Raw genomic sequence first — 15,736 nt, 5'->3', positions numbered from 1 at the left:
ACCACTAGGCCGTGAAGTGCTGGGCAGAGAGCCAGAGAGTGTGAACATTGGTATCTTTCAGTTTGACCCCAGTGGGACCGGCGCCACTGTCTCTCCCCTGCTGGGCCTCCAGTGGAAGGCACCTGGCCGGTGGGGGTCAGGGGTGGACTGGGGGCATCATCGGCTCGACAGAGAAATGCACGGGTGCCCCAGGATGCTGTGCGCTGTCTCCCCTCTCTGGATCTTGTTACCCAGGATTTTCATTTCTAGACAGGCTCCAAACAGACCTCGTTGTTTCTTATCTTGATATGCTGTCAGGGGCATTCCGTGGCCTGAGGCCCAGTTCTGCCGTCCCATCTGTGTCCTGAGTCAAGTACAGTTGTCATCACATCCACACCTGTCCAGGCTGTGGCATTTAGTTAATGCAACCCATGAGCTGTAGAGATGGCACTGGCAGAGGCTGCAGGAGAAGCTGGTGGCCAAAAGCGTGGGTGATAATTCTCTTTTAATCTCCTGTTTCATGGGCACTTACTACCACCCGGGAACTGAACTGTGTTTTACATTCGTGATCTGATAGTGTTTTTTATTTGTAATTCTTTCCTGTGTTCTGTCATCTCGTTTCAATTCTCCGTTTCTCCAATTACCTCGTTTCTGAGGTTTTCTAATTTTTTTATCTTTTGAAAATTTCTTTCAGCTTGTTTGGAAATACTAGGTTTACAGTTTTCAACTGTTTTATGGGCATGTCTTTCTGGCATTTCTTCATTGTCTATAGAGACTCTATTTTCTTTTTTCTTATAGTAGTTTGTGTGGGATTTGACTAGTGTCCTTTTCTGTTACTCATATTTAAGTGAAGCAAGTTTTTGCATATAGCTTTTCTAGCTTCCTGACTCTCAGTCTCCCACTTCTGTGGTTTTCGATGCAGCTCTCACAATGTCAAGCTCTGACTTTTTACTCTCCTCTCCCACTTTTCTCTGGACCGTCTCTTTCATTTACACCGATTTTCCTCATTGGGCTCAATTTGGATTCTCCTCCCAGTAAAGTCTCCTCAATATTCGGGTTTTGTCCTGGAAAGTTCGAGAGTTCCTCGGGGCCAGACTACTCCAGCAACTGAAACTTCCTATTAGAAAGATGAACCCCACGCCTGGGAAAATTGGCCCAGGAAGGCCAGTACTGAGACAGATCCCAATAAAATTATTGGATTTTAAAGAAAAAGGAAAAATCCTTTGGGCATTCAGGCAAAAAGACCAAGATACTTATGATGGCAACAATGGTATCAGTTAAAACAGAAGACGTAGAGGAGCACATGCAAGATACTCAAGGAAAGAAAATGGGAGACAGGGATTTGATGTCCAATCAAACTGACACCCAGTGGTAATGCTGCACACTGCTTGAAAGTGCAAGAGCTCAGGGAACTGCCCCTCTGAGTCCCTCCTCAGGAATCGACTGGAGAGTGTCCTCATGAGGATGGCAGTGTTGCTCACTAAGGTGCAGCGTCACAAGCAGAGAGATGACTGACAGCAGGGACTTCCTAGCGGAAATATATACAAATGTCTTGCCCCCAAAACAAGAGTCTCACCTGAATCTGATCAAGCCCCTGGAGTTAGCTACCAGAGTTATAGGTAAAACAGAGACCAGAAGATCACGTTAAATGACCCCACAGGGATGCGGTTATTAGGAAAATCTAGGCTGTGAGAAACAACGCATTTTCTTCAACAGATAGACTGCAAAGGAATGAGGTGGCAAGAGGAAGAAGACTATCAATTTAAAACGATGTAAGAGACACATCAACCAATTGTAATACATGCAACTTATTTGGACCCTGGTCCAAACAAAGTGTTAAAAATATGTGTGACAATTGGAGAAATGTTTACACTGACCAGCTATTTAATGATATCAAGGAATTTGCCGTGTTGATGATTACTGGGCTGTGGGTACATGGGGGTCATTATACTATTCTTTCTACTTTCGCGTGATGGAAATTTTCCATAATGAAAAATGTTTTAGATTGCCTGTCTTGGCACAATTTATGATTATGCAAACTTGGAAACAATAGAGGAATAGTGAAGTATAGAATAGCCCTCATGAGGAAGTGCTTCATAATCATGAAAAGTTTTGTTTTGAAAGAAGAGTTAATGGAGATTTGCTCGTGTAAATATCTATACACAGATGATATTGAATAGGTAAAACTTGCATATATATGCCTGCATAAAAGTTCATAGTTTTCAAATGTAATCTCTTATTCACTCATTCAATCATTTGGTAAACCAGCCTGCCAGTGAGTCACTCAGTAACTATTTATTAAGCGACTGCCATACCAAAGGCAGCTCTTCCTACTCAAATCCTTTCTTAAAGGTCTCTGAGGAAAGGCCTCATGATACAGAAGGTGAGTGAACTGGAGCTGTGCTCTCTTCTGACACAAAATAACCTTCAGACACCCAGTCCAGTGCTACGACCCAGCTTTTCCGCAGTCTCCTTGTGGATTGCCTCTGCCGGCTCTTCCGTCTCCCGTGTCCTCCTCCAGCTGACCTCTCAGGGCCGCTCAGGTGTCCATCCTGAGCCACTTCTTTTCTATCTCTACCCTCTCCTCTCAGGTGCTCTTCACTGTCCGTGGATTCAAATACTAATATGCTAATAACTCTCAACTGACCCTCCTTCGCCCTCAAGCTCCAGACTTTCTATCCATCCGTCCACCGGACATCTCTGTTGGGAAAGGCAGCCTCATGCATGTGGTCCTCCCACCCTCACTTGGCCAAATAAGAATGGGTCCTGGGCCTGGAGCACTTCCTTAACGTGAGATGAAGAGCCACACAGCCTGGGCTGGGCTTACACCTTGTGTAGGAAGTTCTTTCCCTATTTCAAATTCAATGAGCGCTCTTTTGTTCTGCTTTAGTGTGTATGTCAGTGGCCCTCAGGCACACCCTCAGCTTTCGGTATTTCAGACTCCATGGGGAAGGGGTTGGGTCCTTCCCCTGCAGCATGAGAAGCGTATACACAGGCAATTTGCCCTGTGTTGGCTGCACAGAGAGACCCACTGGCCATGGGTCCAACACACATCACTGGAGCAGATCTTGCTCTGTCTCTTTTCTATGTGAGTGAAGCGTTGTTCCATCCAGGGCCCAACTGCATTGTGTTTTCCTTGGTGACTCCGAGGCCAAGATGCAGTGGGCAGAAGTGTCTGGAGTCCTCGCTGGGATTGGTAACCAGTGGACTGTCTGCTCCCTTGGAACAGATAACCGGTGCACAGTGTTCTGCTCAAGGATCTCCACAGGTTGAATTAATGGATCTCCACTAGGATGTCGCACAGACTTTTTAACTTAACGTGTCCAGAATGGAATTCTGAACAATGACTCACACACAGGTTGTTTAGACAGAAACCTGCATCTGTTGCTCAGTCGTCATTATCTCTGCAAGTGACACCATGCACCCTGTCACCCACAGCGGAGTCTGGGAGCCTTGACTTCTCTTCTGTGCTCACAGCCCGCCTGGGATAGCAGCAAGTTCTATCTCTAACTTTTCTTTCAATCTCCCCTGCCATATCTCTCCCCTGGACTTCTCCAACAGCCACCTAAGTGGCTTCCCGGCTCCCATTCTTGTCACTGCCAGTACATTCCCTACATGGCGGCGGCATGCACATCCAATCACCACCTCTTAAACCTCCTTATTAAACCTGTTTGTTGTGCTTGGAACTAAAATCCTACCAGCTGCATGGCCTCCATGTCTTCACAAACTGGCCTGGTGTCTCTCCGCCTCTCCTGGCTCACTCTCAACTCACATGTTGTTCCAGCAACAGGGTTCTCTATTTTATTTGTTCATTTCTTCAAGCATGTCAAATTCTTCCCTTCATCAGGGCCTTTGCACATGTTATTCCCTCTGCCTGGAATGGTGTCTTCCATGTGCCACCCACCCACCTGATGGCCACATGACTAGATCCCACTCATGCCTTCAGTCTCAGCATCCTTGTCCTGGCCTCAGAGAGGCCCTTAGCTGTTCCTCACCCCCATGGTGTTTGTCCCCAGTCCCTTCTTCGATCCCTTCAAAGCAATGACCACAAATGTCTATTCGCTGACCTTTGTGTTCGCCTACCTGTTTGCTTCCGCCTTAGAATGTGAGCCACACGAGGTTGGGCAGTGTCTTGAGATTCAGTGTTGAATCTCTGGTACTTGGAACAATGCTTTGTGCATAGATGGTGCTCAATGAAAATTAGCTAAATGAATGAATGAAGGTTAATAAAGGGGGGGCGGCGGGGATGACCAATAAAAATAGTTCTTTTTTCCCAGCATGGTGGTAAGGGACAAAGCCATTTATTTCTCTCAAGTTTTCTCTTTGGTTACCCATGTTGTCAAAGGGACAAGGCCTGTGGCTATGGTCCTCCCCAATTCAGAAAACTTCAGATCTTAAAAACACGCCCTTCTGAGAAAGAAGGCAATAAAAGAGAAGTAATCTGGGAAGCCAAGTGGCTGCTTTCCATTCTGGAGTTCTAGAGCCTACCTCTGCCTACTGGGTTTTTTAATGGCATAATCATGTGTAATTTCCTATTATGCCAAGTTGGGTTCATCGCCTTCCTCCGAAGCAGTTGACTAGGGATGGGGGGAGGGGCAGCTATTAAGAAGCTGCCACATTTTTCATTGACACTGACATTTTGGATCTTGACATGACTCCTGTGATTAAAAAGATTATTGTCCCCCCTGTGTTCACAAAACACAGTGACTAAGACTGCTGATATGGAAAACGAAGGGGATGCACACAGCAGCTGCTGATAAGATTCTAGAACCACCCTGGGGGTGGGAGGGTCCACCAGATTGTTGAACTCCAGCCCCTGTCCTGCCTGCACTGCTAACACTGTCACCACTGGTCACCAAATAGCAGACAGAAGCTCTTTTTCTCTCTCCCTCTTGGCAGGCTTGGGTGGCACCTTACTGGAGAGAACATCCATTCATCAAATAAATTCCTGCTGAGAACAGAAGCGTCAATGCAGACACCGTCTACTAACCTGGGGAGAGATCATGTCCAGCAGCCAGTTGAGCCCCGTGGCTGTGACACACAGTGTTTTTGTTCCATCACCACCAAAGGGTGAACTCCCCTGCCCTGTTTACACTTAAAGATGAAAAATATCCATCTAAGATCTCAGTGTGGACTGGCCACCACCTTGTTCCTTGAGCCAATCCTTCCCAGATTTTCGATAGTAAATATGGCACTAGTAGAAGTCCAGGGTGGGCTGCACCAAGTAGGCCTCTGGGGTGGAGGTCAGGAAAGAAAGAAAAATGGCCAGGAAGGAGGCTGGGGGGAAGGGGAGACAAAGAACACACAGCAAATCTGGAATGAGCTGGTAAGTTCCAGGGCAAGAACAGGAGGAACACTGGGTCGGACAATGGGAAAGGTCAGGAGACTTGCTGGCCACACTTGGCAGAGGTCCTCCAGGGAAAGTCTGGCCTCGACAACCCAGGAAAGGGGACTGCTCAGGGGGACGGGTGCCCTGATCCTTGTAAGGGCTAGCTTGGCCTTCCCTGCCCAAAATGTCAGTGCAGGTGTAAGAGAGCACGCACAGGTATGGCTCACCTGGCCAGGGCTGACACACGCTTAGTCAGCACATGACCTACTGTTGGCTTATGGCAGGCAGCCATTCAGATTGGTTAGGACCCAAAATACATCAGCACTTCCAAATGTTCAGTTTCCTTTCTGTTTCTGGCAGTGGCAAGAACCTATAAAATGGTGTTTCTCAAAATTAAGATATCATCGGAATCTAATTGCAGATTTCCCGAGTCTCATCTATAAAAATCTCACCCAACTCAGTAGATGTTTTGAGGCTTCAGAGCCTGCCTTTGACAAGCTTTCTGGGTGACTCTGGAGCACCTGAAAGTTTGAGAACCCCCCACACAAGTCCTGGTTCAGTAGGACCCTCTTTCCCATTGAGAGGATCCTGCTGCTGGGGGACCAGGCGCTAATACATAACTGATGCATGCACGTTCAAGAGGGAAGCGGGCAGACACACCCAGCATCCTCTGGGAAGGCATCCTATTCAAGCTGCTAAGATGGAGCTGGGCCGTGAAGAGTGCTTTGGGTCCCCACCATTGTCAACCAATGGCGTGTTCCTTTGCTCAAGTCATTTCTTAAGACTGTTCCTGAGCCTCTGATGTTTCCTACCTATCTGCCTAAAACTGCATTCTTTCAGCTCTCTTCTCTGACAGACTCATCTTTGCATTTAAACCTCATGGTGCTCACTCTACATGTATCTCACCACTGAGGACAGAATGTGTGGCCAATCCCTGAGCTCCACACATGGATAAAATGTGTTTCTGCCTGCAGACTGCCAGGGAGTGTGGGCTGCTGCAGCCCTTTTGAAGAGCAGCACTCGGTTCAAAGGAAGTGAGCATACAGCCAACTGCCCCCAACTCCAGCCCCAGAGAGGTGGCCCAGAGGCAAGGGGAGGTCAGAAGACCTTGCCAGTACTGTTTGTGGTGGAGGATGATGTGGCCATCAGAGGCACCTGAGCGCTCCAAGAACGAAATCAACTGGGGTCTGTAACGCAATGTGTAAGTTAAAAATACAGAGAGCCAAAGCAATGAAAATACAATGTCGTTGTGGTCCCCCCTTTGCTGCCATAGTTTATCACCCACAAGGTGCTTAACCTGGATGGAGATCTTTCAAGGTCAAGGGTAAATCCAGACACTGGCATTTCCCTGGTGTGTTTGCACGTGACATGGCTCATATTTCCTGGTTGGTTCCCAGCTGGGTCTGAGAGCTGGAACCATTAGAACCATTAGATCTTAGAACCATTGTTCTTCCCAGGAAATGGGAAACGGAAGTCGAGCTCCATGACTGTGGTTCTGGTTGCCCTGTGCTTCTCATGTCAATCCACACTCATCTCTAGAGATGGCATATTGTCGATGTTCCTTTATGTTTTCAAGTTATTTATTCATTCAAAGTCCTCTCATGCTGCTCTTCACAACCTACTTACTTATGTAATATTTACATTTCTCCTTCAACTCTTGGGTTAAAATCGTGGACATTCTGCCCCAGCAGACATCCCATGAACCCTGCTCTAAAAATGACTGGTATGCAAGATTTTTTGACCATAGATTTTTGGAAAGCCAACACATTATGCGTGCCAAGTCCAATTTTCCTCTACATCAAGAAGGTACTGTTTTCAAGCCTACTGCAGACAGAAGAGAAGTCTTTCCATGCCTCCCTCTCATATCAGTGGTCTCTCCCGGTGCCTGTCTACACCAAGTGGCAGAACAGACACAAAGGACTCCTGAGGAATTTCCTCAACTCTACAGGTCACCAGCAGCCTCACAAACAAACTGCAGCCCCAGGACAGAGCAGCCATGAGGAATATTTCCCTGCATCCCTCCCTCTTGTCTTTCCCCCCAACCCACAGAAGTACCCCGATGTCGGTAAGAGCAGAGTGAGGCGTTAAGGAACATAGACTCTGGGGTCAGAGTGTGCATCAGCTCAGCCTGTCCCCTGCTGTGTGACCTTGGGCAAGTTCCTTCACCTCTCTGTGTCTCAATTTCCCCATATGCACAACAAGACTAAATTGTTGGGAAGGTTTAGTGAGCTCATGCAGATAGAGGCCAGCCCAGGCCTGGTGTGGAGATGAGTCATCAGACACATTAGCCTCAGTTGACGAATGGTGGAGGAATCAGGCAGAAAGTGTCCCACGAAATGACCCTTGCTACCCAGTGGACCCCTGCTGGGCTTCAATGGGTCCAGCCCAGGGGGCTGGGGAGGAGGGACTGTACCTTTACAGCGGGGCTGCTCCCCCGTCCAGGTGCCATTGGGAAGACACACCACGCTGCTGGGCCCAACCAGCCGGAACCCGGGGTTGCAGGTAAAATGGACTTCATGATCCACTAAATACTTGCTTCCAAACTTCCTGCCATCCAGAGGGGCATTCAGAGCAGGGCAGGAAACTGTAAGGAAAAAAGAAAGGACCACAGCCATTTAGACGTCAGTCTTGATTACAAGGCTGCTCATCTTTAAGTGCCCTCTGTTAAGTGCCTACTCCAGGCTGTGCACTGGGCCAGACATCTTAAATGCGATGTCTCGTGGAATCCTCAAAGCACTCTTGGGCATGGGTAATACAATACACGCCCTCTTAGTGAAAGACGAGGAGACCGCAGCTCAGAGACACCAAGCGTTGTGCCCAGGGCCTTGCAGCGAGGGAGGGTCAGAGCTGGGACTCCCCGCAGGGGTGGCTGACCCACCCAACGGGTCTGCTTTCTCCCAGCTCCAGCCACTCTGGGCTTCCCAGGCCTCCAGAACAGGCCCGCCTCGGCTCCACCTCCAGGCCTCGGCTCTTGTTCTCTCTGCTGGAATGTTCTCTTCAGGAACTTCTCATCTCTGGCTCCTCCTCGCTCTTCAGGTCTCAACTTGAATGCCACCACCTCCCAGAGTGTTCTCTGACCACGTGCCTGGCTAACACCCCGCCTAGACCCTCTATCCTGTGAGCTCACTTTGCGTTCTTCCTCGCCTTTGTAACCATTGGAGATAGCTTATTGGCGTCAGTCTTCTCCCTGAGAATGCAGTTCGAGAAGGCAAGGATGACGCCTGCCTTGTGTCCCTGCTGCATCCCCGGCACCTGCCCCATGCCTGGCATATGGTGAGTGCTCAATAAGTAATTCTTGACCAAACAAATGAACGAAAAATTATTTATTGAGTCCTTACTATCTGCCAGGCACTCTGTTAGCCACTTGGGATAATCAATGAACAAAACTGACAAAACCCAGCTCTCAGAAAGCCCCTTCTAGCAGGGGAGACAATCGATAACCAAGATCCATAAGCAAGTGGCAGAGTGTGACAAGTGTCATGTAGAAAATGAAAGTAGGGAATAGTGCTGGGGGTGCCAGAGGAGGGGCGCCACTGTGAACAGATGGTCAGAGTCGGCCTCACAGCAGCAGAGCAGAAGAATGCAATGGCATCACCAGGCAGTTAGCTGAGGGTCACCGAGGGAACAAGCCAGAGCAAAGGCCCTGAGATGGGAGAGTGCCTGGCAGGTGTGAGGAACATAAAGGAGACCGCAGTGGCTGCTGTGAGCGGACAAGCTGGAAGGTAGTTGGGGATGAAGTCAGAGAGGCACCACGGGGCAAGAGAGCACAGCTGCACAGGGCATCGGAAAGGAAACAAAAGGCCAAGCAGCTTGCTCTCTGCGTGAGATGGCGCCACTGGAGTGTCTGAGCTGAGGCATGAAGTGACCAACTCGCACGTTAACAGCCGCACTCTGGCTGCAGCTTGACTGTGCAGCGTCAGGTGCAAGAGGGGAAGGGAAGGGACACAACACGGGGGGCATGAGGAAGGCGGCTCAGATCGGGGCGAGCCGGGAGTGGAGGGAGATGGCTTGAGCCCTGGCTGGGCGGTGCAGGCAGAACCCACCAGGTTTCCTGAGGGCCCTCGTGGGCTGCAGAGAGCCCGAGGAGCCCTGTGCCTCCTCTACCTGCAGCCCAGGGCCACACCGGCCAGGCACTTGTTTGACCAGAGCGCGCCCACACTCCGGACTGGATTTCATTTGGTCGGAACCTCAGAGCTACTTCTGAAACGCTTTAAAGTAAGTTCCAAGTGTCCTTTGTAAAGATACTTTTAGGGTTTTAGACATGAAAGCAAAGCTGTTGCTTCAACCGTATAGGCTGCAGCGAGGGACAGACTCACACGGTGTCCACCACGCGGGGAACATCTGCCCACACGTGGCTCAGGGGAGCAGGCGGCCGCTGGGGCCCTGCCCACGCGTCCCACCCGTGTCCTGCCTGCAGCAGCCACGCAGCCTGGCCTGGGGAGGGGGCGGGCCCCTCCGGGATCTCAGTGCCCTCGGGTTGTTGGGAACACGTGACCGTTGCTGCCTCACAAACGTCTGGCTCAGCCCCAGTGGTGAGAAGCTTGTGAGGAGGAAGTGAGGGTCAGCTCCCACCCCGAAGGCGGGGCGCTCCCAGGCTGCGGCCTCGCTCCCTGCCCATAGCCAGCTTTATAGCTCTCTAAAAATTTACTACTTTATTGTACTGAATAGGATTCAAATGCTTTGAGGGAAAGGAGCAGTGTCTATTTGGGCATGAGAAATCTTTCCAACTCTCAAAAAAGAAAAATCACCTCCTAGGGCAACTCACAGGTAAGTCGCACCTGAACAGATTAAGCAGCAACTGGCAGAGAGCAGGCGCTCCGTGAAGGGTAGTGGGACTAAGGAATGGATACGGGTTAAATAAAAATCAGTTGGCAGTCACTTCCCAAATGGGAGCCAAAGGCTTCTGTCCAGTGGTGGAAGGATGTGCCCCTTGGCTGGTTCATTCCACTGTGAGCACATCCTGGTGAGTCTACACGGCCACAGGGAAGCTTCCTGCACCTTCCAGAATGAGGTTAATGTGTAAGGAATGAGATCAGCAGTGGAGCAAGCCTGGCGATTTGGGAACAGGAATGGGATGAGGCTGCCTGGAGAAGCCTGAAGCTGATCAGTCGTGACATTCCCAGGAAAGAAAGGCCGGGAAAATAGAGGGAGATACTCAGATCAGAAGCCAGAAAGAGGAAGCTCCAGAATTCTGCAGGACTAGACATTATTCTTCCGGACTCCCCGCAAATGCCCTTGCAAAAGAAAAGCAAAAGATAATTTTCCCACTGTCTGCAATTTGATCTGGGGGCAGCGCTGGCTTTCCCCAGGCACAGGCAGGATGCTGACAGCTGCCTGCCCCCTACCCCAACCCTGTGTCCCACAGAGGGGAGAGACACCACACCGTGGCAATTTTTCAAATAGAGAATTGGCCACTTTAGAAAATCTTGCATGGTGCATGGAAGAAAGACCCTGAATCTGGGGATGTGAGGATTAGTAGTTTAACAACAACTACCTTTCTGTCTGTACTAGTGGACTGAGGCCCCTAACGTGGGCAGGGAAGTTTTATAAATTATCTCCTGTAGGTTCTTCTTTGAAACTCCCAGGGACTGCACGCAGCTCCGATGCCAGAAAACAGAAAGGATCTCTGGAGTTGAGCCTCTAGCAGCAAAAAAAGAGAAGAAAATCACCAGATCTAGGCCCTACAACTGCTAACTCACTTCTCTCGGCCTCAGTTTCCCCACCTGTAGCAGAAAGGAAGGATGTCCTGCTCGCTTCTCGGAGTCTGGCTATAAGGAGCCCCACTGAGGGCTGGGGCCTTACAGCGCCCGGAAAGCGTGAGGAAATCTGGCAGGTAGGCCTCGTTCTGCACTGGACGAGCCAAGGAAAACAGGAGTCGACTCAGGGCTGCGGAGGCTCTGGATTTGCCTCCAGAATCTCCTTTTCAGGTAGGAAATCCAACGCCTTCCCCAGGAAACTTCATCTCACACAGCAAAGAAGGCCCTTGAGGAATGTGTCTTAAGTGAGGAAATGACCTCAGATGTTCCAGAGGCACATGACTTAGAATGACAGGAGGACCTCCCACCTGAGACCCCCATCACCCTGAGGAGAAGCCAAAGGAAATCCAGCCGCCCATTTCTGGGCCTCGACAATGTGACAGCCGTTACTGGAACAACCAGGAAAAGGCCCCAGTGTCTGTGAGAGTCCTCCCTCAGAGGAGGGAGTCTGGGGGGCCCACTGTAACCTCACCAGACAAGCGGGCCTTGCCATTAGCAGCCCCTCCCTCCCATCCCACTGGCTCTAATGGGGGACTCATGTCACAGGACTAATTTTCAGGCCTGAAAAACTGAAGCCAGTGTTGGTTCACTGACTGTCCCAGGCGTGCCACCCTGGGGCGGGGCATTGATGGGGGGAGGTTGCGTGTGTGTTCAGGGAACGTGTATGTGGGAGTCCTCTGTGCTTCCTGCTCAATTTTGCTGTGAACTGAGAACTGCTCAAAAAAATAGCCTATTACATTTTTTTAAAATGGAGCCAACTGGAGTCTGGCTGGAAGGGGACGGGGCAGGGGGAAGAAGCTCATGCTGTAAAAGTGGTTCCTTTCAGCAGTTCTCTAAAGACAATATGTAGACATGCGAACTGTTAAGCCTGGGATGAAAAGGTCTAAGAGGAAATGGGTGACATTCAGACAGGGGGACAAGACAGCTGGCAGACGCTTTTTCAACACACTCACCTCGCACCCCCTACCAACCAGAGTTTAAAAATGGGCCCCAGATTGAGGGAGAAGCAGGGAAAGGCCTGGGAATCCACCGCGAGATACGGTGGCGGGTGGTGGGGAGTGGGCAGGTCGGATGGGGAGAGGACCCACAGGTGAAGGGCCTGAGTGTCCTGTGGCTGCAGTCAGGGTGCCGACTTGGGGACCCACCGGGGGGGGCGTCGGGGCCCACTCTGTTCACAGAGTTCTGCAGCGCGGCCAGCCGGCTCTTCATGTGGCGGATGCCCTCGGCGAAGCGCGTCTCCTGGCCCTTCAGGAGCTGCTGCAGCTGGCGGATGGCTGTCAGGAGCTGCTGTTTGTTGAGACAGTTCTGGGGAGAGAAAAAGTCACCATCACCCGCCATTGGGGCTGCTTCAGTCCCACACGCTCACCGGGGGCTTCCAGAAGTCACCCGCGCCCCGGAGCCCAAACAGCCCTGTGGGTCACTAAGCACAATGTGAAGGTGGCCTCACCGGGCGTCCTTCCCTGCCCAGTGTTCCAGCTGGACGGCACCATCTGTTGAGTTAGGTCCCCAAACGATGGCACCAAGCACACACATGGTAGCCCCACTTCACCCCCATCAAAAACGAAACTCCCATTTTCAGAGCAAAGGGCAGAATTGATGATTCTAAATGATTGGGTAGCTGAACAATGATTTGAACACAAAGTGCCTTATAATGAACAGTCTGTTACTTCCTAATTCTTCTCTCTAAATTAGTGCTCTGAAATCTGGGCCTTGGTGAATTTTTTCTTTCTTTTTCCCTTGGACATTTTAAAAGCAGATGGATGATAAAGCCTATAAAACAAGCAAAACAGGAATGCCCAGTGGTCCCTAGACTTTTGAAAGTATAACAGGGCAAATGAGAAGAAAACTCAATAGAGTGAAAGAAGCATCCGATCAAAGTCAGCACCTAGTTCTGATGATTTTTAAAAAGCTTAAAAAACAAAAAGTTGGGGCTGGCACAGTGGCACAGTGGTTAAGTTTGTACGTTCTGCTTCAGCGGCACAGGGTTCACTGGTTCAGATCCCGGGTACGGACATGGCACCGCTTGGCAAGCCAGGCTGTGGCAGGCGTCCCACATATAAAGTAGAGGAAGATGGGCACGGATGTTAGCTCAGGGCCAGTCTTCCTCAGCAAAGACAAAAAGGAAGCTCGTGCTTATTATGATGAAGACTAACTTAAAGCAACACCCAGCATTATACTTGGTGATAAAAATGTCAATGTTTCCAATCTCAGTTGTCTTTAAGAGCCGGGACATGAAAAGGAGTAAAGGAGGGGTGAATTCAGTAATAGCACCTTGGCCTTCAGGGGGGTCACGTGGGGGTTGCGTGCTAGCTCAGCATTGCCTCGTCTAACCTGGCTCATATGACCTCTACAGAAGAAGAATGTCAAGAAGATATTGATGGTGATCTTGAGAGCTAGACTTGTGGATTATTTTTAATTTTATACTTAATTTTTTCCTACAATGAGTATTAGTTTTGTAATTTAAATTTTTTTCTAAAAGCCAGCAGGGTGGCTGGAGGCATGTGGCCTCACCAGTAGTGCGCTGCCACCACGGTGGAAACAGAGCCACCAGTGCACTCCCAGGGAGGCTGCCAGGCCACTGCACCTCGGAGATTTCACCAAACAGATGACTCACTGGCCTGATTCAATGGACGCTTTTGACGGAGCTGAATCCCCACTTGCCCCTGGACCTCATTAATCCATGGGGGCTCCTTGGCCTCCACCCTAACCAGGGCCTGACTGGGCCTGGCCCCAAAGGCAATTGCTGGGAAGCCAAGTTTTGTTTGTTTTCCTTCCTCCTCCCCCATCATGGTCTTTCTCACGCAGGTTCGGGGGCAGCTGGGCAGTGACCTCCTGCAATCCCGTACCTGCCCAGCACTGCACAGCCATCCCACCCAGACCTGATTTCCCACACCCACATCCCCTCCCTTTAAAAAACAGCTGCTTTTAGAGAGGGCTTCATAGCTTATGTGTGACTTACATTTGTGAACTTCTTCACAGTTTACAGAGGTATTTGCTACTTCAAAGATCACTACTGGCTGGCAGCAACTCTGTAAAGAAGGCCTGAGATTGTCTCTATTTCACAGATGAAGATATAGAGGCTGAAAGTCAAGCGACTTGCCCCAAATCATGCGGTTTAGGTACAGAAGAGCTGAGCTGGGAACTCTGTTGACTCCCATCCCAGCGCCCACCACCACCACCGTAAGGCAGCCGTGCCCCAACGGACTGTCTCATCCTGTCTCATTTGTTCCTTGCATGCCCCCGTGTGACAAATGGTCTTAGTGATTCATTGTCACTAGGGATTGATAACTCTAGGACCCAAGCGAAATATCCCACAGGAGTGCATTTCTAACCCCTGTGCAAATTTCAGGTTGGGGAGCTTGGGCAGTGGGGGCAGGAAGACGGGAAGGAGTGTGGAGAAAACATCCCTCGCCACATGGAGCCAGGCAAGCAGCTGCCTCCCTTTTCTACCAGCCGGCCAGGGCCCTGACAGCTGGGCAAGGGCTGGCTGGGCCGCAGCTGCTCAGGGGGCACAGAAGGGCTACGTTTTGAAGTGGGGAGAGATCAGTGCCAAGGCCTCTGCCAGGAACCTGGGAGTGGCGACATGGGGTTCTGGGAAGTAAAGAAAGAAGGGCAGTGTGTGTGAAGGGAAAGGTTCCACGTGGCCACTGGGCAGCCCAGTGTGTCTAACCTTAGTGCTCTAGGTCCAGGCACAACTGGCCTCTGCTTCTAGGGGCACTTCCTGGAGTCCTCGCACCTGCCCCGTGGACACCAGGCACCAGCTGCTCTCCCTCTAAGTGCTCATTACAGGTGAGATGTGCTCATCTCGCTGGAAGAACTTCAAGACAATACGCACTGAGGCCGCCTCCCAGGTGGGGAGGGAGATGGCGGGTTTCAAGCAGACTTGCTGAGGAAAGGTCCAGAAGCCGGGCCCATCCCTACCTCCAGTCTTGCTGGGGTGATGTTAACAGAACGAAGTGTAGTGCAAGGAAGAGCCTTGTGAGCCCAGAAATAAACCCATGCATATGTGGTCAATTAATTTACGATAAAGGAGCCAAGAATACACAATGAGGAAGGGACAGTCTCTTCAAAAAAGAGTGTTGGGAAAACTGGAGAGCCACATGCAAAAGAATGAAACTGGGCCACTGTCTTACACCACACACAAAAGTCAATTCACATTGTATTAAAGACTCGAACAAAAGACCTGAAACCATAAAACTCCTATAAGAAAACATAGGCAGTAAGCTCCTTGACATGGGTCTTGGTGACTATTTTTTGGATTTGACACCAAAAGCAAAGGCAGCAAAAACAAAAGTAAACAAGTGGGGCTACTTTTTTTTTTTAAATCAAACTAAAATGTTTCTGCACAGCAAAGGAAACTGTCGACAAAATAAAAAGGCAGCCTACTGAATGGGTGAAAATATTTGCAAATCATTTATCTAATAAGGGGTTAATCTCCAAAATATATAAGGAACTCATACAACTCAAGAGCAAAAACAATCCAATTAAAAAGTGGGCAGAGGAAATAAATATTTTTCCAAAGAATACATACAGATGGCCAATAGATGGACATACATGAAAAGGTGCTCAACATCACAATCATCAGGGAAAAGCAAATCAAAACCACAATGAGTAGATCTTAAAAGTTCTCATCACGAGGAAAAAACATTTGTAACTATGTGTGGTGATGGAT

At 49.8% G+C, this 15,736-nt stretch overlaps 1 protein-coding gene across 2 annotated transcripts in view; it reads right to left on the bottom strand.

The window, feature by feature from the left end:
* Positions 1–15,736, bottom strand: part of FBLN7 (fibulin 7) — a 44,506-nt gene that overhangs the window by 11,611 nt on the left and 17,159 nt on the right. For both annotated transcript variants that reach the window (XM_070572152.1, XM_070572151.1), the window contains 2 exons: positions 12,210–12,369; positions 7,722–7,892 (listed from right to left, as the gene is read on the bottom strand). In XM_070572152.1, coding sequence (XP_070428253.1) covers positions 7,722–7,892; positions 12,210–12,369 — 331 coding nt within the window. The remainder of the gene's footprint in view (positions 1–7,721; positions 7,893–12,209; positions 12,370–15,736) is intronic.

This window comes from Equus przewalskii, chromosome 14 (assembly GCF_037783145.1).
Source record: "Equus przewalskii isolate Varuska chromosome 14, EquPr2, whole genome shotgun sequence".
In the NCBI taxonomy this organism is placed as follows: Eukaryota; Metazoa; Chordata; class Mammalia; order Perissodactyla; family Equidae; genus Equus; species Equus przewalskii.
The sequence above is the reverse complement of the archived record's forward strand: the minus strand, read 5'-3'. Positions and strand labels throughout refer to the sequence as shown.